This window comes from Homarus americanus, unplaced genomic scaffold, assembly GCF_018991925.1.
Source record: "Homarus americanus isolate GMGI-L3 unplaced genomic scaffold, GMGI_Hamer_2.0 scaffold52806, whole genome shotgun sequence".
NCBI lineage: Eukaryota > Metazoa > Arthropoda > Malacostraca > Decapoda > Nephropidae > Homarus > Homarus americanus.
This window is the reverse complement of record NW_024720773.1, coordinates 8,833,863-8,861,118: the sequence shown is the minus strand read 5'-3', so window position 1 is coordinate 8,861,118 and position 27,256 is coordinate 8,833,863. Positions and strand designations below refer to the sequence as shown.

General features: G+C 36.6%; 1 protein-coding gene and 1 long non-coding RNA gene across 11 annotated transcripts; both read right to left on the bottom strand.

Moving 5' to 3' along the window:
- Window positions 1-845: 845 nt before the first annotated feature.
- On the bottom strand, window positions 846-11,000 carry LOC121861025. Of its 2 annotated transcripts, none has more exons than XR_006087968.1 (4): window positions 10,898-11,000; window positions 9,775-9,934; window positions 8,734-8,795; window positions 846-893 (listed from the first exon to the last, which is right to left on the bottom strand). It is a non-coding gene; the product is annotated as an uncharacterized LOC121861025 (long non-coding RNA). The 2 variants fall into 2 exon arrangements; XR_006087969.1 differs by lacking the exon at window positions 846-893 and adding an exon at window positions 4,708-6,003.
- A 3,624-nt stretch (window positions 11,001-14,624) lies between these two features.
- Window positions 14,625-26,173, bottom strand: LOC121861024 (barrier-to-autointegration factor-like). 9 transcript variants are annotated; one of them, XM_042358487.1, is made up of 3 exons: window positions 25,982-26,173; window positions 24,421-24,555; window positions 14,625-16,171 (listed from the first exon to the last, which is right to left on the bottom strand). In XM_042358487.1, the coding sequence occupies exons 1-3, from the start codon at window positions 26,156-26,158 to the stop codon at window positions 16,025-16,027; spliced, it is 459 nt and encodes a 152-aa protein (XP_042214421.1). In that variant the 5' UTR covers window positions 26,159-26,173; the 3' UTR covers window positions 14,625-16,024. The 9 variants fall into 9 exon arrangements, with proteins under 9 accessions (XP_042214421.1, XP_042214422.1, XP_042214423.1 ...); XM_042358488.1 differs by having other exon boundaries at window positions 25,988-26,173; XM_042358489.1 differs by having other exon boundaries at window positions 26,003-26,173.
- Between the last annotated feature and the right edge of the window lie 1,083 nt (window positions 26,174-27,256).

The window sequence follows — 27,256 nt, the reverse complement described above, 5'->3', positions numbered from 1 at the left end:
TTATAGTTTAGTTAATATGAACCATAACTTGTACAGTTAGGTTAAGTTGCTGTAAAGTTACTGATATTCCCTAGACACTTGTTCTCAAGAATCATTTGGTGAAAAATTCAAATAAACAAAAATTCTTGTTTTTCCATTATGGAGTTTATAAATTTGGTCCTGTCAAGTGTCAAGGAATTATAAAACACTACAGTACATTTTGTCATTACTATATTTAAAACATTTTTATGGTTAAAAATTTTGAATATTAATTTTACATTTTATTTTGTACAGAAATGTTGTTCTGAACACTGGAGTGCCATGCTGCCCTAGACTGTGCTTACTGGACACTGCCCTGAACTTGCTTGCTGCTGCCGCCCTGGACTCCCCTGTGCTTGCTGGCTGCTGTCCTGGACGGCTCTGCTCTGTGCTAGCTGGCTGATGTCCTGGACGGCTCTGCTCTGTGCTTGCTGGCTGCTGTCCTGGATGGCTCTGCTCTGTGCATGCTGCTCTCCTGGATGGCTCTGCTCTGTGCATGCTGTTCTCCTGGACGGCTCTGCTCCCCTGGACGGCTCTGCTCTGTGTGTGCCGCTCCCCTGGACGGCTCTGCTCTGCTCTGTGTGTGCCGCTCCCCTGGACGGCTATGCTCTGCTCTGTGTGTGCTGCTCCGCTGGACTGTTCTGCTCTGTGTGTGCTGCTCCGCTGGACTGTTCTGCTCTGTGTGCTGCTCCCTGACGGCTCTGCTGTGTGTGCGCTCCTGGGTGCTCTGCTCTGTGTGTACGCTCCTGACAGCTCTGTTCTGTGTGTGCCGCTCCCCTGGACGGCTCTGCTCTGTGTGTGCCGCTCCCCTGGACGGCTCTGCTCTGTGTGTGCTGCTCCCCTGGACTGCTCTGCTCTGTGCTTGCTGCCCTGGACTGCAAATTTATAGAGCCATTAAGTTTCCATTAATAAATGTCTAAATGTCATTACGTCTTTATTAACCTTAACAGCATTTACAATATTTTCAACTTTTACAGAAAATTGACTTCAGTTCAGCTTCAGAATTTGCAGCAAAATAATTGGAAAAAATATCTAATTCATTATCTACAAATATTATATACAAATGAAAAATATATATAAACATGAAAAAGAAACACACACATATATATATATATATATATATATATATAAATAAATGAAAAAAAATTATATAAATAAACATAAATAATATAAACAAATAAAAAAAAATTAAATATAAAATTAACTAAAAAAAAAAACCTGATAAAATAGCTAAAAATACAGAAAAATGGCTAAAAATACAGAAAAATAGCTACAAATATGAAAAAAATGGCTAAAAATAGCAAAATTTGAGCAAAAAATTGCCCTTTTTTTACCCTTAAGTGTTTTTTGAGTTTGCCATTGCCAGGACAAACGTTGAAAAAATTTGGTAAAGGATAATCGGAAGAGTCTCCGGATAAAAACATCTTCAAATTATCATTCACCAATAATAAAAAAAATACAAGCATAACGGACTACCTGAACGTGGGAAGTAACTCAGTAGGCGCCCAGTGAGTTACTCTCTCCCCGTCCAGGTAGTCCGTTATGCCTTATAATACACAGATGCCAAGCTGGAGCTCTTAAGAATGGCGTAAATGTTTTACCTCTAAAACCACACAAATTTATTATTACTCAAAATTTGCCCAGGAATAATTTTGGCAATTTTTGGACTTAGAATATTTTAAATGGTGAATTTTTGGACTTAGAATATTTTAAATATGAATTTTTGGACTTAGAATATCTTAAATGATGAATTTTTAGACTTAGAAAATTTTAAATGATGAATTTTTGGACTTACAATACTATTTTTAAACAATGAATTTTTGGACTTAGAATATTTTAAACGATGAATTTTTGGACTAATAAAAATTACTATTTAGCAAATCTAGACCTTCGCATAATCAGATTTAATACATCAAAATAATTCTGACATTTCGTTGCTACTATAATATGCAGTCTACTGGGATATTTACACTGTACCCTCATTAAATAGGATCGCTGTAATTCGAATTTCGGCTTAATTCGTACATTTCACAAAAAATGTAATTAAACGATTTGAATTTGAAATGCATATGAAATAACCGAGTGGTTAAAAAAGTTGCCTTGGCTGTCATATACAATATTATATTTATAATTATTGTGCAAATATAAATAGTTTTAAAATGTACATACAATAATAAAGTAAATAATACAGTAATAAATAGTGTGAGGTGAGATCGTGGATGATATTCCATAAGTGTAACGGCCACACTGGTAAATGAAGTAAAAACCCTCATTGGAGAAATAAAAGATGAAATTTTGGAGCTGATTTGACTATAGTGCATTTACCGGGTATCAGCTGAGAAGAGATGTCCCGCCCCCTCCTCAAGAGTTACACCTGATTGGCTGTTTCAAATCTCGTCCTGAAGTAATGATGTATTTCTAAAGGAGTTTATTCATAATGACCGTTTCTGACGAGAAAGATATTTAGCTAAATTATATAAATATACATACATTAATTATTTCAAACTTAAACACGTAGGAAGTTTATCAGAAATATTATACAAGAATTAACTGTTAAACTCTGGTGGCAAATTGACGCTTTCGGAGGACGCATTTAATATATACTTATTTTTACCCACAATAAGACACAAATTACGTATCTCTTCTCAGCTGGGAAAAAACACACAATACCGGGTAGGTCCCTCTTCTGCCAACTAACACCCACCAAACAAGGGAGAAACACATAGAACAAAGGAATCAGTCTCCTGAGTTAGGTAGGTTGGGGATTAATCTTCTTGATGACAGCAGTGGACCCCAGACCTGATCCTCAATACTATCATCAACATATTATCAGTTCACCTCACAATGTACAGTAAGTCTTACATTTATTTATTACTGTATTATTAACTTCATTATTACTGTTTGTACACTTAAAAAATATTTGTTTGCACAGTAATTATAAATAGAGTATTTTATGTGGCAGTCAAGGCTTGGTAACTGAGTATGTTTGTTGGTTGGAATAATGAGGAACACTCTGAACAAATTGAACAGAAAACAAATAAATAATTGAACACAAAATGAGAAATTGTCAAATAATGTAAAAATATTCGGAACTCGGTTAGTTTGTATTTTCAGTAATTTGGTGGACCACAAACTGCACTATACCCTCATTGAATCAGCAAAAAGAGACTCTGGGTCACCCGAATTACTGAAAGTACGAATTAACCGAGTTCCGAATATTTTGATATTATTGACAATTTCTTAATTTTTTGTTTTCAATTATTCATTCGTTTTCTGTTCAGTTTGTTCATATTGTTCCAAGCAACAAACTTACTCAGTTACTATAGAAGCACCAACATTTCTTTACAACCTGTCCTCATGTTATTCTTTGCCTAACTCCTGTATCTCTTGACACAGTTAGTTTCCTCCTTTCTCTCCTGAACCATCTCAGTTTAGCCTCCAGGTACTGTACTTCTCTCTGTTTCTAACCATCTTCCACGTCTCACACAATCTTCTTTTCTCTTATCTCTCTCTCTCCACTTCATCATTCCCGCCATCAACCACACTCAACGGAACATCTTTCATTATGGCCCAGCGTCTTGGTACACTGCCCCTCACTGGCTGTTTCCTAGTCTCTCAACTCACAAGAAAATGCTTCCTTTACATTCAGTTCCTTCACAATTCCCACACTCTCCTTCTTGAAACATCCACCTTCTTCCTCTCCCTCCATCTTTAAGTAACACACACACACAAAAGCGACCTGTTCTAATTTCCTGACCAAAATGTAGCCAATCTGGGTTTCCGTGCCACCTGCCTCAGGCCTACATGGTCAGCCTACTTGCCCTATTCTTAAACACATGTTACATACCATCCCCAAACTCAAGTGTTCTTTCACCTTCAGTATTCTTTATTCCAAAGCCTTTCCCACCATGCACACCTTCGTAACCCAGCGCAGCAAATTTGGACAATAAAAATAGTTTGTTTTAATGGAGATCACTACACAATAAACTGTATCTCCTAAAACAACATTAACTGCCATGACTATAACAGAATAATTGCCGCTTAAGTCACTCGACAGATTTTACGGCAACATTAAATGACGCCGAACTAATGAGATAGAATTCCTTAACGAAAAATAAAATGTATTTATGGTTTAGTTTAAGCTAAATGGTAAATATATGTAAAGTACCTGGACGGTTCAACAGTCTCACTAAATCATATTAATTCTAAAGTCCTTAAAAACAAATTTGTTCTTTAATTTCATAACATATTGTGATGGCATTCTAAGTCCAGGTAAATTTAAAACATAAATTTAGCCAAATTATACCTGGATAAACAGTGAGAAATAAAGGTGTTCTGGTTTATAATTAAAATAAGACAAATTGTCAATCTTCCAGAGCCACAGCTAAACACCTCAGTTTAATATTGACCTCCACCTCACACTACAACAGAGTAACACCTGTGATGAAACAACATTATCAGGGAAAAGATCAAAATATTTACATACACTAGACTACTTTATACACTAGACCACTTTTGATATACATATATATATATATATATATATATATATATATATATATATATATATATATATATATATATATATATATATATATATATATATATATATATATATATATATATATATATATATATATATATATATATATAGTATATATATTCATTGAACTTATCATATACCAGTAAGTTTACAATTGGCTCAATCTGCATATAGCCAATGCAGGTAATGTATACAGTTCAGAACATACACAATGCAGGTATATAGTTCAACATATATTGTGGAAATTGTATAATTCCATGCAATAATTGTGAATTGTAAATCAAACTTGGTAACAACTTGCCCCGTGGAGCCAAGAAGCACCTACAGTATGGATATTTGGGTCGTGGTTTTGTGTGAATTTCACGTGAAATAGTCTTGTTGTCATGGGTCAATCTTGCCTTTCTTACAGTAATTTGTATAATCCGTGACTCACATGTATAAAAATATAAATAGTGGTGATGATTTATTACTATTATAAATAATTAGTCTGATGAACGTAAGGGGCCATCAGATGGTTCACCGGGTTGAGACCAGTTGACTATTCTCGGCATTTACTTTAAATCTGGTAAATTAGTTTATATAAATATAGTTTATATAAATAAACTAGTAATTGATTACCATTGTATTTTAACACTAAAAAAATAACACTGAGTTATAATGAGTACGGTATATACCTTAAACTAATAAGTTAAGTCATGTCAGACAGGATTGGTTCCTGGTGTTGAGACGTGGAACACTGCCAGAGCTGTTAACACACCCAGGGGAAGAACACTTCCGACAAGGTTCAAGATATTGTGTTCTTACTTATATGTTACATCTACAGTGCAGTATGGTACAGTACCCCAAGGGACAGCTGGTTGAAGTCTTCATAGAACTTAATTAGAGACTCATAAATCTTTCCTACAATAAGCTGGGTACAGCATCTGAGAGTGCATGTACTGCTAGGATTAATTGATCGATTTATTTGTGGAATTTAGGCTCAAAGCCAAGCACTGGAACCAATAGGCCAAGCACTGTTAGGAGAAACGTGAATTTTACTTTAACAAATTAAGTAATAATTATGCGTGTGTAAGCGATACTTACCACATATATAGACAATGAAGTACAGTATACAGTCCAGTCCAGCATGTATATAGACAATGCAGGTACAGGTATATGGACAATACTGTACAGGTATACAAAAAGTGATGTACAGTACAACAACAGTGGCCACAATGTACAACAATTGTGGCCACAGTAAGTGGTGCAGTATTATATAACACATGAATCTTTACAAAGAGAACAGAACAATTTGTGTCAGACCTCAGGTTAGCTTCTCTATATAACCTTGGATTTAGAGAAAAACAGTAGAGCACGTGTGTGAGGCCACAGACTGGGTCCAAATAAGGCAGCTACAGGTACCTCCTTTATCACTTAGTCACTGGTTAAGGATCATCCCTCCCCTGTATGTGTAAATATGGAACATGAAACTTCTGCTGATGATGACTACCATCCCTACAGCTAACTTCTGCTGATGATGACTTCCATCCCTACAGCTACTTCTGCAGGTTATGAATGCCATTTGAGAGTTAAGAATGTAATCCATCCTCATGTACTCAGTAAGTAATTAAAAATGGCGTTGTTATAAACCATGAAGTCCGTTGAGGACGTCTGTGTCGATACAGATCTGTGACCTTCTGAATGCTGCCAAGTTAAACCTTTTAAGGAAGGTCTTCACTCCCTGCAGTAGTTTGTAACAGGATGATCCAGGTGGGTCAGACCTGCACACAACAAACTACCAGACTCACACCACCGACTTAACACCAAAATATTTATCATTGGTCATGACTGTCACCTCAGAGATCCACTACATCCTCAGACAATAATAATTCTTAGCTTTTCCACAATAAAGGCCAAGGAATGTACAGTAATACTTTTTTTGTTATCAGACAGAGGGAAGATGGAGTGGCAAGAGAAGGCTGCCTTATAGTTGTGTGTGATCAAGATTCATTCATCAGTACATTACTGGCATAAATGTTGAAGCTCACTATGGCTGAGTCAACATTAAATTATGATTCACCTTTGTGAAAGTAAATGTAGCGACATCGTAACTATCAGTAATGAGCCGTTTGAGCAGTTGGTCTGCTCTTTGTTATGTCCTTCATTGTCTAGTGTTAATACTGCACAGTATGGGAGGAACCTGTAGAAATGTACCTGGAGAAAATCTGCCATGTTTGGTAGTGAGGGTAACATCTGTCCCAGGCTGGGAAATGAACCCAGGACACAGTAATGCACCACTAAAGGTATACAACTCCTAATATCTGAGAGACAATCACCAGTGTTTTGATATAAAAACAAAAAACAATATTTTCTTGGTTCTTCTAAATCACTAAAGTGGTCTAGTTGCTGAATATATTGGACATTTTCCTGGAAATATTTGTATTACAGGTATTAATCACATGCATTGTTAACTCAGTGCTGCCTATCATGGTTAGTACAGTAGTTCTGTCTACAGTACACACAAGACAGAAGGACAGAAAGATGTAGAGAGAGAGAGACCATATTTCCCACCATATAAGACATATTTTTAACCAAACAAATATCTCCATAATTTAATCTACATCATATATAACTGTATAACTGTAACCAGGACAAGCTGTGTTATTGTTATATTTCAGTTTGTGTTTTAGGGTAGATACTATATGTAATTTGATTCATTCTTTTTTAGTTATATGCACCTGTAGTTGCTCATACAGAGTGTATAAAAGAAATGATTACCATAAGGTCAAAAACATAAAGAAAATAATAATTTATTACGTTCGCAGGAGTCGGCCCACGATCGTGTGAGGGAGAGGGGGGAGCATGCCCCTCTCTCCCGCTTCTTTAGTGAAACAATTGTCAAATGGCAATGCGGTATTTTTTCTTTCCTTTTATTTATTATTATTATTTTTATTCATTCCTCACATTTACGGAGGAATACATTAGACCGCAGAGGGATAAAGACACCACATTTATCCACAGACTCTTGAAATTCAAAGCCGTGGTTGTGTGAAATGGTTTGTAGAGTAAAACCCGTGAATATCTGGAATCCGTGGACGGGAAATCCTCGGTTGGCGAGGGTCAACTGTACTGTACTGTACAGTTTATGGAACATATTGCAATTTTTCTCATTTAAATATTTGTTCCTTTTATGCAAGTTTGATTTAGGTGAACTTTCTTGGGATTTTTAAATTTGCATGCTATACCAGTGGTTGCCTTTAATATGGTAAGAAATACAGTACAATAGTATAGATAGATAGATAGATAGAAATTACCATCATCCACATCAAAATCATACAGCCGTTTTCCATGCTGGTGCAGGTTAGCTGCAGTAATTCTCCATGCAGCACCATTTTTTGCAGTCTGTCTTGTCAGGTTCTTAACTCATAAGATCATTTTTTACAATCTCTCCCATGTCATTCTTGGCCTACCTACCACTGGCTCTCCTCCTCACCACATTTAGACTCATGCACCACTTAACCCAGCTGGTCTCATCCATTCTCTCCACATGCCCGATCTCAGTCTACTTATACATAAATCTTAGCCGATGCTCCCAATACCCAGCCGTCCTCTTAGCTCTGAACAAGGATTCTTAGCTTTCAGCGTCACAGTACGCATCAACCTCACCATTCTCATTTTGGCTCACTCAAGACTGCATATGTCATGTCACCCAGGCAGCAGAACTCATCCATGACTCACAACACAGCAGCCTTCAGCACCCCCTCCAGCACTGATCATGTAACCCAGGCAGCATAACTCATCCGCACAGTCCAGGGATAATCTTAAGTGTTGAGTTTCTTCAGTCTTGCCGTGGACTTATTCACCTGCACATACACATCAGTTACAGTCAGCAACATCCTGTAGTCTGCCATCCACTCCACTGCACCTCTTATGTACCCACCATCCTCACTCACTATACTTCTTTGTGTACCCACCTTCCACAGATACTTGTACAGATAAAGACAGTCTGACAGATGATATAGATACCAAACAGACAGACTGACTGACTTACAGGTATTGAAAGACTGATAGAAAGATACCCTGTATAGAGATACAGATACATAAAGATAGATGGTTAGATATACCTATAAAAAAATTGAGATATAGAAAGATACAGCATAGAGAAAAACAGACAGACAGACATAAAGACACACCTGTAACAGCAGTGTCTCCATGATCCAGTTGTAAATTTCTCAGGATTTACTCGTTAACTCCGCTGTAACAAACAAACAAAAAACATTTAATATACACAACAGTCTATGATAAAAATAAGTCCATATATTAATAGTCATTCTGTGAGCTTACCTTGCATGTTTGACAAACTCTGTAATTTTTGTCTTAATATTCCAAGCTAAATTAATGGTACATGAATACAGTAGTTTAGACAGAGAAACAGGTACAATCCTAGTTATCCGGCACCTACAGGGATTGAGAGATGCCAGGTTAACAGATTTTTTCCTGTTAGTTCAAACTCACTCTTGGGATCCTCAATAAATCCTACAATACACAGTGCTACAGGCTGACCTCACAAATTCTTGTTGAAGTATTATGTACAGTAATGTTGTACACCAAACATTACTGTACACCCACTAAAAAATTATTCGGCACCCTTACGGCGTGATACAATATGACACGGGAGCCAAATAATTTTTTAGTGAGTGTACATCATAGAGAGTGGCTTGGCTCTGCAAAGGATGACCCAGGTGGAGCTGAGGCACTCTCTTTTTCCTTACTTAATGATCTGGAACAAATAATTAAACACCCTACACGTGTTCCAGATCGACATGATCAACTTACCTGTACTAACATTCTTGATCTTTGTTTTACCCCTTACCCCTCATACTATTTGTATTCAATTTCTGCCCCCTTACGGTCTTCTGATCACAATCTTATTTCTATTAAATCAAACTGGGCACGACCCCTCCCCCACCCCCCCCTTTAAATGCCAGCTATGGCATTACTGGAAGGCAAACTGGCAATCCTTGTGAGTATTATGAACTCACATGATTTAAATTACCCCCATGGTCAACAGGCTGAGAACCACTGACTGTTAAATAGATAGAAAGATATAAAAAAAGGAAGACAGACAGACAGACAAATGACAAACAGCAGCACATTTACAACAATTTATCTTAAGAGTTTGACAGGCACAGAGGTTTCCTGTATAGGCTATGAGAGCTGTTCCTTTAGTTTACCTTGCCATATGTGTTGGTGCTGTGGTGGTGGCAGTGGTGATAGTGCCATGGTGATGGTAGTGTTGGTGATAGTGCCGGTGGGAGCTCGTTTCATACTCCAGTTATCATTTTCATCTGTTATGAAGCAGCTCAATTCCCCAAAGGTTTGTTGTAACATCATCTGTAACAAACAAAATATTATATTTACTATAAAAAACTTGGGGTTAGGTTAGGTTTAATTTAGAAATAACCACTTTTTAACACATTTGCACAAACTACAACAGTGTCCACTATAGAAAACAGTAAAATTGTAGGTAAAAAAAAAAAAAATCTATGAAAAGTCGGTAGTAGGTCAGTCGTCAATAATTACCATATATTAGTATATAAAATATACTAGTATATATTGTACATATATAAAATATACCAGTATACATATATATAACATGTAACAGTATATACATATATAAAATATACAAGTAAAGATAAACCACCGATTTTCTGGTACCCTTGGTTCCAAAGCCTTGCTGGATTATCTGTGTTGCTGGACCAACCGAGGTCACGTAATAATAATTCAATAATACACCCCTGACCCACTAATTATACACTGCCTGTGTCTATAAAGCACCATGGACTGCGAGAAACTTGAATTAAACAAATAGTAAATGTAAATTAAATGTGAAAATGTCATAATTTTGAGCAAAATATTACTGTACACACTTTGTACTCAAATGTACTACACTAAAAGACAACAAAATTTCTCTTGTGCAAACTATGTGATGTTTATACTCAAATTAATCACTATCTTACAAGGATTTAAGCAATGCAAGTTAGGTATATTCTGCTAAGTCTAGTCTGTGATATTTTATAAGATAAAAACTTTATACCCAAAAAGCACAAACATCCCATACTTTGCACTTGTGTATCTTGTGGCGCATGGTGGCGATCCCTGTTCACACGAAGAGGTCCAGGGTTCGATTCCCGACTAGTGAGGTATTGTTTGTATATGAAAGTATGCGTGCGATATATCACCTTATTTAACCGCATTAACCCTATTCCCTCACCTTGTCCTCATATATACTAACTCCTTACACTCTTATATTTTTATTACAGGTAGTAATAAGTGGCTAAATAGCCCATAACTCACGATATTCGCCTCTAAATAATTATGTAGTCGTGGAGATCTGTTCTGTAAGATAAGCAAGTCGCTTTTCACATCCACTAGCATCTCTTTTTGCTGGATATGACGTCATTTGTTGTCTCTATTTCCACGAACATATTCTATGGTTTATTTTTGTATTTTTCTCTATTAAAACTATTCCTTATTTATTTGATTAAAGTGTTGATTTAATAATAAATTTTTATTTTATTCTAGACTAGCTTTGGCTTATTAATATCTTATCGTTTAAAAAATAATTAATTTTAAGTCGGTTATTAGATATTTCACACCGCATTAGATTAATTTGTCTATTTACAGACCTAGCGCAATAATCCCAACTACATTTAATAAATTATTAATGACTAATAATATTCTTATTCAAAGTTTGTATAAGTTAGCTTCACTTAATGTGAAAAATAGAAATACAAAAAGTTTTAGGCATTTTAGTTATAGTATAAAGTAACATCGTTTATTTGGCTCACTAGATATTTTTCCTAGTATGCTTGATCTTCTATACTAACTAATACGTATTTTAGACTTTATTTTTATTACGGTCAAGCTTAATTAACACAATCTTGATATAAAACATTTTAATTTAATTCATTCATTAGTTTATGTAGAAGTCCGCGTGCTTTATTGGGCTAATGAAATATATATGGATCCTCGTGTTTCGAAGCCGGATTTGGTAAAACGTTACTCTGACCACCTAAGTGATACGGGTGGTCCCCATTAGAGGTTCACGGCGCCATAAGCTCGTTGAACAGGCTTTGTGTGAAATATAACAAAGTCTAGGACTGCTTTTAGTATCCTGGTGGTCCAGCGGTTAGCGTTCCCCGGTCACAGTCATAGGCTTGTGGCCGTGGGTTCGAATCCTGGCGGGTTGAGGTGTTGATTGTATGTAGAAGTCCGCGTGCTTTATTGGGCTAATGAAATATATATACAGTACTGTATATATATGAGGGGCTTGGAAGTTGAGTAAGGTTAGGTAGTTTTATTAACTTTCTTTTGTTGGTTGGGTCAGGTTCCAATGGGGGGGCCTGATAAACTAAAAAACCGACTCATTTCCAATTGAAATGAATGTCAAATTCATACGAGACCAAGTACCATTGGGAAAGGAAATGTATGGTCGAACAGTAGTTGGGGCTGTAACTGCAAATTTACCAATTTGAGACTATTATACAGTATATGTAATTCTTTAATGTATTTATTTGTAATAAATTCCACCACTTACAAACCGTTTGGACGATCGGTCTGCCCTTTATTGTCCAGTGTTAGTACAGGAGAAAACCAGAGTACCCGGAAAAAAAAAGTGAAGTTTTGGAAGGGTCGCAGTGGATAATAATAATACTGTAACACCGTTCTCGCATCATACCCGGGGATTGAACCCGAGACATGATATGAAATGCACGCACGCTTTTGATTGTGCAGTATGCATGATCATACCTATATACAGTGTAACGTGTGTATGTGGTGAGGTTGTCAATTTTCTCTTTATTCTAGGTGTCAACTTTTTCTTTAGGACCACATACAGTACACACGTAACTTAAGGGAGATCTCGCACGCAGGATGGAGGTGAGAAAGGAAACTCAGAATAGCGTTAACTCTACGTACTGTACTTGCATCAGCTATTTTCCAATTACTAATAACGTGATACTTATCCATAATTACTATGAGATTATCCGTACTGTTTGTTTACAAACATTTGGTCCTGACACTGATATGTGCAGTAGCAGTGAACTTGTTAATAAACTGAGTTAATGACTTTTATATTATGATAAATTACTTCTAATAATCTAAAATTATTTTAAGTGAATCACATACAAACCGTGTATCCGTGTTAGAACTGCTCATAAGTGTTAGTGATACTCAGTGAGCGGTGGTAAAATATGCATCCCTTACATTAGTATCTTGGGTTCGAGTCCCAGCCCGAGACAAGAGTGGGAAGGCATGTTTAGTGACACTACTGTACCAATTACAGGTTTACTCAATCTCCCGTACTAACACTGGACAATAAAGTTCGTAACAAAGGAAGGGACCAACCGCTTGAACGGCTAGTAAACTAATAAACGGTGAATTAAATCCTAATTAATCAAAGTAACGTCCTCCAATCTGAGGGTTGGCGACCAGTCCTCCACCATACACGTTTTTACCAATCCTACAATATTTTGGATCTCTTTAGGGACCCAGTTTTTAATTTCATTCATCCATCCAAGTCTGTTATTATCCTTCATCCCCAGTTATATGAGAAAATATCCTTTTTTTTTTTTTAATTCAGGTATTTTCGGGTGAAAGACAAATTGGCATCATTTTTGCTTTTTCTCAACCTATTTGTCTGCAAAGAACCATAATTTTTTAGATGAGTCACATGTATTGCTGAGAAATTGCCTCCAAGATCAGGCTTTGGTTCAGACATATTGTTTTGAATGCTGTGATTATTCTCAAGAGGTTAAACCAGATGTTTGATAGCCCAAAGAAGATATGCTTGATCACTGCTGGGCTCAAGTTATGGATGTCTTAAAAGAAAGAAAAAAATTATTCCATATTGTTGCTTGTTCCTTTGTGTCTTGTTTATAGCAATGATCAAACAGAGAGAACATGCAATGGCTCACACAATTAGCAAAAAAGGAATAGGCTCTCAAAATACTGTACATTGCAAGTGGATTAATGTAAACAAAAGTGATTTTGCCAGCCACTAATAAGGTTTGCTATAACTACCAGTAGACAATGACATTCAGTTTCAAGAAGTAGTCAAGATGTCACACAAACTATTGCAAGATGATGCAAGAAAAAATAAAAACATTAAAAACTGAGCAACTGCACAGAGATTTGATGGCTAAATTGAGGAAACAAAATGAAAGTCAGAAATGTGAAGCATCTTTGAAGGAACAAGACAATGTGGACTTAACTGCAACTGTACTGTACAGAGTGGACAGGAAATAACTAATAAATGTAGGTTTCTACAGCCCTGTGATTATTTCTTACCCACCCTGTATATAACATGACTGGCTGACCCATGACACATCATCATCTTGACAGCACTTGCATTAATACTCTGTGTATGATACTGGCAGCAAGTTGACCCATCATACTGTGTCAGGGCTCAGGGGAAGTTGGCAATATTGTGTTGATCTTCTTAAAAGACCTGAGTAAAAATGGCCATGCCCAATATCCAAGGGTGCACTTTGGCCTAAACGTGTAAATGTGACAACTTTCTGTACAGTATTTAGTTACAGGGTAGGTGCAGTACTGTATCTCAAAAAAGCATCTGTCCACACTTTGTGTGAAAAATTATAAGACCATGGATGATAGATGTTGGGACATGCACTTACTTTGGTATATAATTTAACATAAGTAATGCAATGTGCATTTATTTCAGCATAATCAATATGATGTTTGGTAACTAAATGTAGTAATATCAGTATGCCACAGAGCTATGCATACCAACCCTTCCGGGATATCACGAGTTGCATGTAGCATTTCGAAAGCCATCAGACCCATTCTGGCAGATACTTTTTTGAGATACTATATCTATCTAGATTAGAAGTAAAGCCTCCTGACAAATTTGGCAACTTTTAGTATTCATATACAGCACATATGATCTTCCCTTACACTGGTGGCTATAAATAGAATCTGGCCAGGCCATTTCAGTAAACAACCATATCAGTGTTCATAACACCCAAAAAAATTTCAATTATTTGCTTAAGAATTCTACTACTGGTTTGGCTTCTTTTACACAAAGACGGGGTCATTTGGTTGCAATGAGATACAATATATGCATGTGATCAGGAAACAAAGAAAAATAACAAGAAAGTGAAGACTGAGAAAGTGTAGCTCAACAATGAATAGAATTGTACTGTATAATAAAACAAATGTGGCTAAGCATACAAAATAACTGACCAGTGATTGCATATACCCTGCCAAAAAATCAGAAAATTATGAAAATGGACATTTTGGAGATTTACAGCTTACCCCATTTTGATCTTTTAGAAATTCCAAGACATGCATTATTCCCGGAAGGTATTGAGTGCTGTTGCAGACCTTAAAATCAATATCCTGTGAGAAAAACTTACTCACAGATGGATGGACACATAACAGTATGTGGCATCTGATGTTGTATCCTTTTGGGGGATTAAAGAACCCAATGGAATAAAAAATCACTGAGAACCCTTTAACCGGTCTTTTTCATGACTAACAGTGAACTTTGAACACAGGTACAGTTGCCAGCAAATGTTCTCCCACAGCCCTGTGTAGCAAGTTTGTGGGAGGACCTTTGCTGGCAACTGTACATCATAGTAGGGTAAGGATGATACCCAACCTGTTTCAAATACAACCACAGTTAATTGAAAAGCAAGTTACATTGACAAAAGTTGGGTTAATATCATACACAGATGGACTTACACATGACATTGGTGTTGATAATACAGTACAGTAGTGTACTGTAACCCTTTAAGGGAAATTAAAATACTTAAACAAACTTTTCCCATAGTATAGTAATTCTATGTGTGAACAAGGCCACCTGGTCTCCTACTCATGCTAATGCATATCGTATATCATAAAAAAAATGTTGTTTAATTAAGACATTTTATTTTTGATACATTTTAATATCAAAATTTTCAAACATGAAAACAATAAAAAAAAATACAAACACAGGCGAAGATTAGGTACAGACCATAAAGGTTCACTAAATAAACATGACGAGATTACTGACATTCCCTCTAAATATGACCTGTACAGTCAAGTAAAAATGTCTATAATGAGAAGAATTATCCAAAATCAGTGTAAATCATATGAATTCACTATCAATGCACGAATGCTTGTCAATAAATTTAATTGTAATATATATTAGCTTTTCCTTTCTTATGCACAACACAAAGTTTATGTAAAAATAGACTATCATTTTTATTTCTATCGCTGAAGAGTAATGTACATAAAAAAAAAAAAAAGAGTCCCTGATTTTACAGAGAAAATTCATGTTTAGTATAATAAATTATAAACATCTCGAGTCTGTTTTAAGGAATAAAATTATGTCGTGCTTAATGTTTTTTTAAAACTGTATTTGATCCCCCCATAAAGCCCTTTGAATGCCTTGGAAGTAAATTAATCCAAGGGAAGCATTTACAAAAACTCTTCACACCAATCAGAAAGGCATTGATGACAGTCCCCAGCTTGTTTGACATTGGCTCCAGCAGTATCCTTCAGCCAATCGATGAAGAGTTCTTTATTCTTCTTTAAGACCAGAAACTGGCCAAGAACCACATATGCCTGGTGTGGAAAAAGGAAATGAACATGAACAAGGAAACACAAAAAAGATATATGCTATTAAAGACATAAAAAGAATTTTACTGAAACTGATTTGAGAAAGCACACGTTAAGATAAAAGAAAGTTGGGACAAATGCTGTGATGTGTGCTCCAGCGACAGTATGTGTTGAATGAGATCCAAACTAGAACTGTAAGACAGTGAATACCTTAACCCTTCCATTAAGTTTATTCAAATTCTATGAAAAACTGTTGAGATTTAACTAGCTTCCAGCTGTTCCAGTTATATTAATGATAATAGACATACTGTACTGTAGATGACAATATTTAAAACAGACATTTTATACATCCAAAAGTCGACTGAAGTTTTCAATGTTTTTTCTTTTAAATACAGGTATTGTAAGCCCTCGATAACTTGGCATATACAGTGGCCCTCGTTTAACGAACACCTCGGTTAACGTAATTTCGATTAACGAACTGCCTTCCATAAGGATCTTCAATTCGTTTAACGAAAAAAATTTCGCTTAACGAACTTCTTACGAACCGACCTCAACATGTTTTCGCTTGCACTGACCGGGCAACCAGCTTTAGTATCAGTCCGCCAATACATTAATCGGTTCTAGGGCTTAAATTCCTTACTATTTTTGTAAATATCAAGAAGTTTATACTATTCAATTATTTTAAAAGTTTAATATTCAATTTTTTAGTCATTTTAACAATTATTGAACAAAATTGAAGGTAAAGTGACTAGTTTAATGCGCGGCATCCAGCCTCTTAACACAGCAAACAGGCGTCAGTCTCTCTCTGTTTTCACTGGAGGTAACATCTTGCTTGAGACTCTCTTCAACTAAACGCTTTTTTTCTGTGTTTCCAAGCAAATTATTGGTCATTTTGAAAATTATTTTACATATTGACAATATATAGTGCAGTGCAGTGTTATTTTAAAGAAAATATTCTTTATTTACAGCTAGTTTAACTTTGAAAAATACGTGTTGCCATTGTTTGAATCCAGCATGGGGCCTAAGAGATCAAGAAAAGTGATTTCAATCCAAATGAAGCAGGAAATAATAAAAAAACACGAACAAGGTATTAAATCAAATGCGCTATGCAAAGAATATGGCATGTCGGCATCAACTGTGTCGACAATTCTTGCACAAAAAGACAAATTTAAGGAAGTGAACGTGAGAGACAAATCTACAAGAGTGTTTAAAAGTAGATCCCTAATCGTAGAAACTGAGAGGTTACTTATCATCTGGATTAGGGAAAAACAGATGAAAGGTGATTCAGTTTCTGGTGATTTCATTTGTGAAAGAGCCAGGGAGATTTATGAACATTTAAAGACAGATCAACCTAGTTCTTCAGGAACAGAATTTGAAGATTTTCGGGCTAGCAAAGGCTGGTTCGAAAAATTTAAGAAAAGAAGTGACATTTTAAGTGTTGTTAGGCATGGTGAAGCTGCTAGTGCTGATAAAGAAGGGGCAGCAAAGTTTTTAATTGAATTTAAAAAACTGATGGAAGAAGAAAATTATCTTCCACAGCAAGTGTTCAATGTTGACGAAACTGGGCTGTTCTGGAAAAAGATGCCCAAAAGAACATTCATCACCAAGGATGAAGCCTCTTTACCTGGGCATAAACCCATGAAAGACCGTCTCACTCTATTGCTTGGTGCCAATGCTTCAGGGGATTTCCGACTGAAGCCTATGCTTGTCTACCACTCTGAAAACCCCAGGGTGTTCAAGCAACAGAAAGTGGTAAGAACAATGCTTGGAGTTTATTGGAAGTCCAACCGTAAGGCATGGGTGACAAGACAGTTCTTTAATGAATGGGCTATTGATGTGTTTTGCCCCTCTGTCAAGAGCTACCTAACCACCAATAAACTTCCTTTAAAGGCTCTTCTCCTCATGGATAATGCTCCTGGTCATGACCCTGACCTTGCCAGAAATTTGGAGTATAAATTTGACTTTGTGAAAGTGTTGTTTTTGCCTCCAAACACTACATCACTCATACAGCCAATGGACCAGAATGTGATCAGCAACTTCAAGAAGTTGTACATGAAGAAAATGTTTAGGAGGTGTCATCAGGCAACTTCCATTGATCCTGAACTAACACTGAAACAGTTCTGGAAGACACAATTCAACGTCCTGGAGGCTGTAAAATTGATTGTGTCATCATGGCAAGAAGTCTCCAATAGAACCCTCAATTCTTCATGGAAAGCACTGTGGCCATCAGTAGTCCATGATTTTGAGGGATTTGAGGATGACACAGAGTTGGACCAGGAGATTGTGTCCATTGGTCAGTCATTGGGTCTTGAAGTGGAGGAGAAGGATGTGGAAGAGCTTGTGATGTCTCATGAGGAGGAACTTACTCCTAATGACTTGAAGGAACTGGATGAGATGTTACGGGTAGAGGCTGACAGTGGTGAGGAGGAAATTGAAAGTGATGACCATATGTCAGCTAAACAGTTGAAAGATGTGATTTACCACTGGGAGAAGTTCAGGGAACTGGCTTCAAAGCACCCAGAAGTGGAAAAAACTGAACTAACTTTGTGTCATGTTGAGGACTCAGTGGTCTCCTTCTTTAAACATAAGTTAATGGTGAGGAGGACAGATGCCCCACAGACCACAATTGACACTTTCTTCAGTAAAAGGCAGAGGGAACAAGATGCTAGCCCTCAGCCTTCCACTTCAAGAAGGAGAGAGGATGTTCATGGTGGAGAATCTGTCAGTCCAGAGGTTCCTGACATTTTCATGGAAGGTGACTCACCTTCCAAGAAGCAGTAAAATGCTTCTCCTCCACCTCCACTTCCTTCTCTTCTCCCTTCTCCTCCTGCACCTCCCACTTCAAATGCACATCATCACCATCATCCAGGAGCCTTCTACATACACACCTCAAAGTAAGTAAATTTTTCCGCCATTTTTGTTGAAGTTAGGAAATTTTCGGTGAGCTGGAACCAATTACCCAAAAACCCATTGAAACAATGGTTTCGGTTAACGAACGTTTCGGTTAACGAACGACCTTCTGGAACAGTTGAGTTAGTTAACGAGGGGCCACTGTATGGGGCTCAGGCCTTGCCGAGTTATACCAAATTCCGACTTATCGAGGCACTTCCCCCCCCCCACCTACAAAACTACAACAATAAAAACTTATTGACCCATATATGTGTACTGTACATGGAATTACTAATGTAAAAAAAAGTAACACTTATCAGCACTGCAGACAAAGAATGAAACATCATAGTATGTGAGAGGTGCATGGTTAGGTGACACAGATGCATGGTAGGTGACACGGGCATAATAGGTGACACAGAGGCATAGTAGGTGATGCAGGTGGCCAGATATGCCAAGATTTTCCCAGATAATTATATATATATCGGCATTTCCCAAGTTATACTATAATATATTCCGAAACCATATCCATGTCGAGTTATGATATTCCGAGTTATTGAGGGCGTACTGTGCAGTTGAAACCACCCAAAACACAAGTTTCAAGATTCAAATCATCCAAAATGTGACCATTTCTTATGAATTATATATACAGTACATATTTTTCCCCAACACAGCCTAGCTAAATGTATCATGAGGAACAGCACAAACCTCCCAAGGGAGTGAGGACAATCACTCAATACTTGGTTTTGTGTGACAAAAGAAAATTAGAGAAACAATTTATGACTTAATAAACTTGCAGGAAAAAAAAGTGCTGTATGCATTAAGAACATTAAATAAGAAAATGTCATTAAATTTTTTAATGTTAGTAACAGCATTCTACCAGCTTCTGGCAACTTGCTGTGCAGGCAGAAGGCACCAAGCAAGAGAGAATGCTCTGCCAGTGGTTTGTTTTACAGGAGTTTTGGAAAAAAAATTAATGCTTTCAAAACTGCATTTCAATCTGGTTCATGTCGGTACAGTACAGTAAAGTCTGAAGGGAGAAGGGAGAGGGGATTAGGGGATGAGAGGCAGAGCAAAGAGATAAGAACTGGGTGTAGTGTGGGGGTGGGAGGGAAGGGGAGGGTGCGAGAGGAAGTGTACTGAACTGAGAAAGCTCTCTCTATCTTGCTTTTTATAAATAATACATTATTAATTCACCTATGATGTATATACACTGTACCGGTACACTGTATTTGAGTGTGAGTGTGCACTAGCACAAGCATGTGTGTGTGTACAGTATGTAGTTGTTTTGATTTCATGTCCAGTTTCATTATACAACTCATGTGCAAACCATAAACCACGGTCTAGTGTTGGTTTGGAATACACCTCAGATTAACAAATAATTATAGATAATGGATTCTTTCTTTTGAGCATCTGAGCCCAGCAATATACAGTTACCGTATAGTACTGTATTATCAAAATAATTGTTTGGCCAAGTATAATGAGTGGTAATTAAACAAGGATTAGTGATACAAAAGTTTCATTAAGTGAACAATTGCAGATATAATGCCAAGAGATAGCATAATATATTTACTTTATGCCAGCTGGGGCAGGATAAGGCCGGGGGTCAGATTCACTAACATGGTCGTAACTTTGATCGCACTTCCTTTATCTCAAGAGGCTAAGACGACTGTGCTATCTTGGTAATTGGTTCACTAATGGATTGTACGAGACCCGAATGGAAGTTTAGTTCAGTAAGCTACCATCAGAGAGATTTATGGTGCATTTGTAATAATTATTCACTAGACCAATCACCGTCCCTGGAATAAAACAATCTGAAGGAATATTAACCAAACACAAACTACCCTTGTTAGCAGACAACACATAAATGATCACACATAAGAACAACAATGCCAAAGATATTTAATAGTTTAAATGTCTTCAATTGTTGTTTATTATTTATCATTAGAGATTGTTTGTCTAATGTTTTAATATAATTATATTATTATTGAAGAAGGTAAGGTATATGTAAGTCTTCTGTTCATTGTGCAATAAACTAATAATACATCAGTTGTTGGTGGCGTCAGTCCTGCCTTTATTGTTATATGTGTCCAGTCTATGGCACCAACTACATTAGGAAATCCTTTTATTCAGTGAAATTTCCGCTTCGTTTCTGTAATCGCATTAACTCCACTTGGCATTTTTATTTCTACTCTAGCTTTTCTGTAGAGCAATTGTCACTTTATCTATAATTCTTGATACAGGAGATTGGCATAAGCCATTAATGTCACCGACTATACTCTGAAAACTACCATTTGCAAAAAATCTCAAAGCTATTTGCACAGAAGTATGAGGTGAGACCACATGAGACTTTGTCATCAATCAACCAACAATTTTGCTGTAGTAGGTCATTTAACCATTGTACTGTATATCCCTACCTGGAAATCTGTAGGTACCATAGCAGTAGGTGGTCATCTATTTCTAGAGGGTCCAAAGAATCCCAAACCACCCTTTCCCTCTGAGTGCAGTCATAAGCTAAAGCAATCATTAGTTCCATCTTCACAGCTTCACTCTCACTAGCGATGCTTGAAGCATGTCTGGCAGCTCTGTGTGTTTTGGTATGGATTGTATATTAGAGAAAAAGGGAGTTATATGACCTTATTTCCGTCTTGTGGAAGCTTACGAGTGCTCGGAGGACACTGCTGCGCTTGCTGTGTGATAAGTTCGTAAATGTTAGTGAATCACCCGTTCAGCCTTAAAGGTGGCTGAAGGGACAAAAAAATTATCATAAGTTGTTTGTGAATCTGGCCCCAGTAACTAATAAGACTCCCTATCTTGGCTCATAGGTTGTCCTACTTACATGACTACTTGGCCTAGCAACCATACCACCATGACGCTGTTACTATGTACAGGTCACATCACATGACCCATGTTACTAAATGGACTTTGGAGACACCACAAAGTTTGTGGCCTTGAAAAGTAATGGCTACAGTATAAATGCGAGTCAGAGAGAAGCAGCTCAAGCAAAAATTCTGGGGCAAGCACAAGTTGTCCTGGAGTCCTGTGACAACACAAAAGGGGTAGATGGCCCAGGTCACAGTCCAATTTAGTGTTTCCCATGTAAGTAATGAACCTCTGTTACTTGGTGGTAGGGTCAGGGGTCCTCTAGAAGAGACATTAGTTGGTAGAATGCCCCTGTTGATGAGCAGAGATGATTTCATTGATATTAAACAGATATACAGAAGTTATATGCTATTTGTTAATATGAACTTCTCATAATTAACATTTGTGCTGGGGGGGGGGGGTTCACAGTGGCCAGTGGTGGTGGTATTGGGTTAGAATTATGTATGTCTACTTTTATGTCCTGTTGTATCAACTTGAAATAGAATAAAATGGACAACATAATACAAGTTAAGGGAATATTCATTCTTTGATAATGAGGTGATGACATTTGTTAATTCACATGTAGTAACATTTATTATCAGAGGTTGTTTTTGCTTTACTTGGAACCACAAACCATGCGGTGCTAGACAACTCGTACTCAAGCAAATCGTACCCATCAGAACATGTCAAGTCTTACCTAATTTACGGGAGTTCATACCCATATACATATATAAAGCATGGACAAATTTCTAACAGCATGACAATGAAAGGGATCACACAACAATTCACCACCACAAAGAAACTTTGCTATTCTAAAGACACTATTTAACAGTTTTAGATGTGAATGTGCAGCAGAAAACCACACAGGGGAACAATACAACAGGGGTAATGCAAAACTATGAAAGCACATACCAGAAATTGCCAAATCCCCAAACAATCTATGTCTTGTGAATAATCACCAATTCCTGCAAAACTCTTGCTCCCATTTGTTGAATATGAGTTGCAATAAATCAAATCTAATTTTTAATTGACAATCACTAATCAAAAATCAACTATGATTTAAGGTCAACATTGAAAATCTATCAATCTCAGATTTGTATAATTCACACAAGCATCACAATCACCAGACTGGTTTTAATAGTGATTGTTTACAAAAAACTGGAGCTGGAAAATCAATCTGTTTTTATGTATGTCTAGACTCCTCCATATCTATATTTTGTTGACTACAGGGTATTTTAAACATTTACATCGCCCAGTTTATAAATTGAAACTGCCAAATCTATTAGCTTGAAATCTGTAAATTGCAATAAAGTTATTCTAAACCACACAGTGTGAAATATGTACTTGAAGTGCAATGTTTGAATGATGGAATAAGATACTTATGTAATGAGATGCAACCAATGTTAAAGCCTGTATTACATTTCACTGCACTGTCCTACAAAATTAACATAAACTTTTTTGTAATCATTGAAGCTAAAATTTTACATAAATCCACCAAACTGTGGTAAATTCAATTCTGTTTTTATTTCATGGGGGGCTTGTCTGAGAGGGCCCAGGTCACTTGCCCCTCCCTTAATCTGGCCCTAAATAGTTCGTAATAAGCTATAATAACGTGTCACAGCAGCTACCTATGCATGGTATGGATTATCTCTTGAATTGGGCGCAAGTAATCTTGGGTACGGTTATCTCGTGAGTTGGGTATGAGTCATCTTAGGTATGAGTTGGCGTGGGTACAAGTTAACTTTTTTGAGTACAATTTATCTTGGGTATGAGATGACCCTAACCCCAAGCCATGTACCACTTTCCCCAATAGATATTGATCATTTATCCCACACTCGACCCCAGATGAGTTATTGTGAGGCATTAAATTTCTGGTGTTTTATTTACATAGCGTGCTCACAGCCAGACCGGCGCCTGCCTGTTTCGATGGTGTAACCAACAGGATGATTGGTAAAATTGCAGATTACAGCTACCAAAGAATCTGATAAAAAAAAAAAAAAAATACTTAACCTAACCTAATGTAATATAAGAAAATGATCATTGAAAAAATAGTTTTATCGACTGAGTGTAGTGAATTTCCGGAATTCTGTGGTTGCTGTTTATTGCAATATTACCGGATGATTAAGAGAAGGGAAGGAGTTATATTTATGCAATGCAGAGGTACTTTTTGTGCATCATCTAGGAGCTACTGTATTTTTTGGTGTACTGTATTATGTATGTTACTTAGTGTTTAATTAAAGCAATTTTGGAATGGTTTATGGGAATACAGTAAATGGCCTCTGAAACCAAACTAGTTTTTCCATTTAAATCTATTAAACTACAACTCACACCTTGATAATTCACGTCTTCCTATACCTAACCCGGGGATTATTGTGACTCCACTGTATTTTTAATTTTATCATACATTGCTCTGACTGCATATGTTCCTTCAGATAAATTTAACACAAATCAAGAGGGGGCAAATCACCTCTCAGTGCCAGTAATGCCAGGGAACACTCTCCTCTCACCTTGTCAAAGCCTTTACTGGAGAGTCTTTGTCCTAGTACTGGACCAATTCCTGCCAGTTCTGTGACCTCCTTCTCCTCCATTGGCTCAGCCACAAAGTTACGATGCTTCTGACTTGTCGAAGACATTTTGGTAGTCTGTTGAGCATGCACAAGAAACACATTAGAACAGTAATTATTATAAAAAAATAAAAATAAATAAACATACAAAGACTTTTATTCCACTTTTGATCCTTTGACTGTAATGACTTAACCCCGAGTTCAGTGACATTTCATTATCAAAAGCTGATGACATTATACACAGGGTTAGCATCATTTAATACAGTTTTTTTAAGCTGCATCTGATGCATATGACTTTATTTTTATTATAAGTAGTGGGCAGGGTATGAAGGATGAGGGAAATTGCCAAGTAAAACAAGATGAAAAACTGATCACAACAATAAAATGATGTCTCTACATGCTTTGTATGTCAAGAAATTGATTATTTCCCTTAAATATTCCTCCGAAAAACCAGCCGTTGTCAGTGCCTGTTGTCATGTGGTCTTTGTTTACACGAGCAGCTCGGTCATGTTCACAAAAAGCATAAAATTACACCATGCCACTTAAAGATAGTTGCTTTCATTAGTACCAGATATCAAATTAAATACTTTCTGTGTAATATAGCAGGGAGTCTTCCAAATAGAGGTGATACACGGCATGGTGGCAAGTTTTATAACCCTTAAACAATGATCCTTGTTCACACACTGCCAAAACTGTATAATAGCAACAATAACATGTCATTCAAAGGAAAGTTGTAGATTTATACGTCAATACGTTGCACATCCCATACAGTAAAGATAATTCAAAGCTTACCAAGACCTGCAAAATTTAGAAACTATAACAGCTTCAGTTGCCTCTTCCCTATTGGCTCCTGCACGAGAACTTTAAATCTGACTTCCGCGTCATATACAACACAAATCCGTATTTTCATAATGGAAAAATGTTTAACAACTCTAAAAGTAACTCACCTCTTCACACAAAAACTGACAAGCACAAACCCGCGAATTCTAAAGTTCAACTGTATTATGACACTAATGGTGACATTTATGAAACTTTATTCCAAGTTAAAATTAACTAAAATCACTACAAAACAGTTTAATGTAATATAAATCACATATTTCCTAGAGATAATTTCATAATAAATATTTACATGGAGAGACTTTAATAGGCATCCTAAGGTACTGTACACTGAAGTCAACTAACTGTACTGTGATACCCGTGTGGCCTTTGGTAGACCCGAGTGATCAGATACTTCCTTTAAAAAGATCTTCGTTTAACTAGTTTAAGGTTTTTAAATTTCATATAAACAAGAAAAACACCAAAACCCTGCAATTAAAATAACACATTCCCTTCTTACAAATATTACTTCGAAAAAATACTACTGTATATGACGCATGGTTATATTGTAGCGTGGTGATGAGGCTCAGTTGTAAAGTTCATATTTGATGTGGCCACATACACACGTACAATAAGGGAGATTTCGCACTCAGGATGGAGGCGAGAAAGGAAACTCAGAATAGCTTAACTTTACATGTATTGTATGTACAATGCAGTGCTCGGGCGTTGCTGTGGTGAGGAGCTTGTCGAGAAGAGGTCCTGTCCGTTTGATAGCGTTGAGTAGAACCAGTGTTGCCAGTGCCAGATCGGTTTTACCAATTTTCTGGGAAAATGTGTCTAAAAAATCTGGATATTTTAAACTCATTAGAAATTTAAATATGCCAATGTAATTAAAGCTTATTTGGCAGTTAAGAAGGAATAGGTTCTGCAGGCAAGTTATACTGTAAGGGTACGTTCAGCACACTCGAGAGAACGGTTACCTCGCACCGCTAGATGTCTAGGACTATTATAAACGAAATCCTATATAAGTTATATAGGATTTCGTTTATAATAGTATCACAGGTTATATAATATAACCTGTGATACTTTTAAGATATCATCATGGAAAATACTGTAATATTATTTTGTTCTTGCTTGTAATTATCATTTTAGTTTATTTCATTATTAGGATAAAACCACCATGTTATATCATGTTCATTGTTGCTTCCTCTTTGAATTGTTACATTTGCTTTTGTGTTATTTCAGATACTATGTAGTGAAATGAGTTAATTAAAGCTGCATGTGGCAACCAAGTGTTTTATTTACCACATAGCCCTTGTCATTCCTTCTTGCCTAACTCCCTGGCCTGGGACTAGAAAATAAATGACAATAAGAGCAATGAATGAAGTACAATACCCTGTACAGTGGTGAGAATATGTGGTAGTTTATCAAGTTCGTTGCAGTATAGAAAAGACCATTATTCGGAGAACCATAATTCACAAACTTCTTCCATCAGTGTCTAAGCGCGTCAGATTTATGGAACCTACCTTCACTCTCTATGTAATACCTGTACAGTACTTGTGAGGGACCACCATAAGGGAGTTATTAGCTCACTATTACTATACTTTCTATTAAGACTCTCTCCTCTGTTATGGGAACTTCATAACTATCTTGCCAGAGACTGTTTCATATCATTAATACACACATATTGAAGTGAATGAAAAATTACCCAGTCTCAAAAAAATTGTAATGCCTCTCTATTGTGCACATACACACATAAAATCCTATTAACTCTGGGAGAAAAAGACCATAAATAAAAGTTTCCAGGAAATCCGAGTATTTTTTGAACAGGTGTAAAAGATATACTGTGCTGTAATGTTAAAAATTCCATAAAGTGCTAAGCTACTATGATAGATACTAAACTTTTCTTCTTTAAATACAGAGCAATATGGGTATGATGATAATGTTAAAATATGTAAGCAAA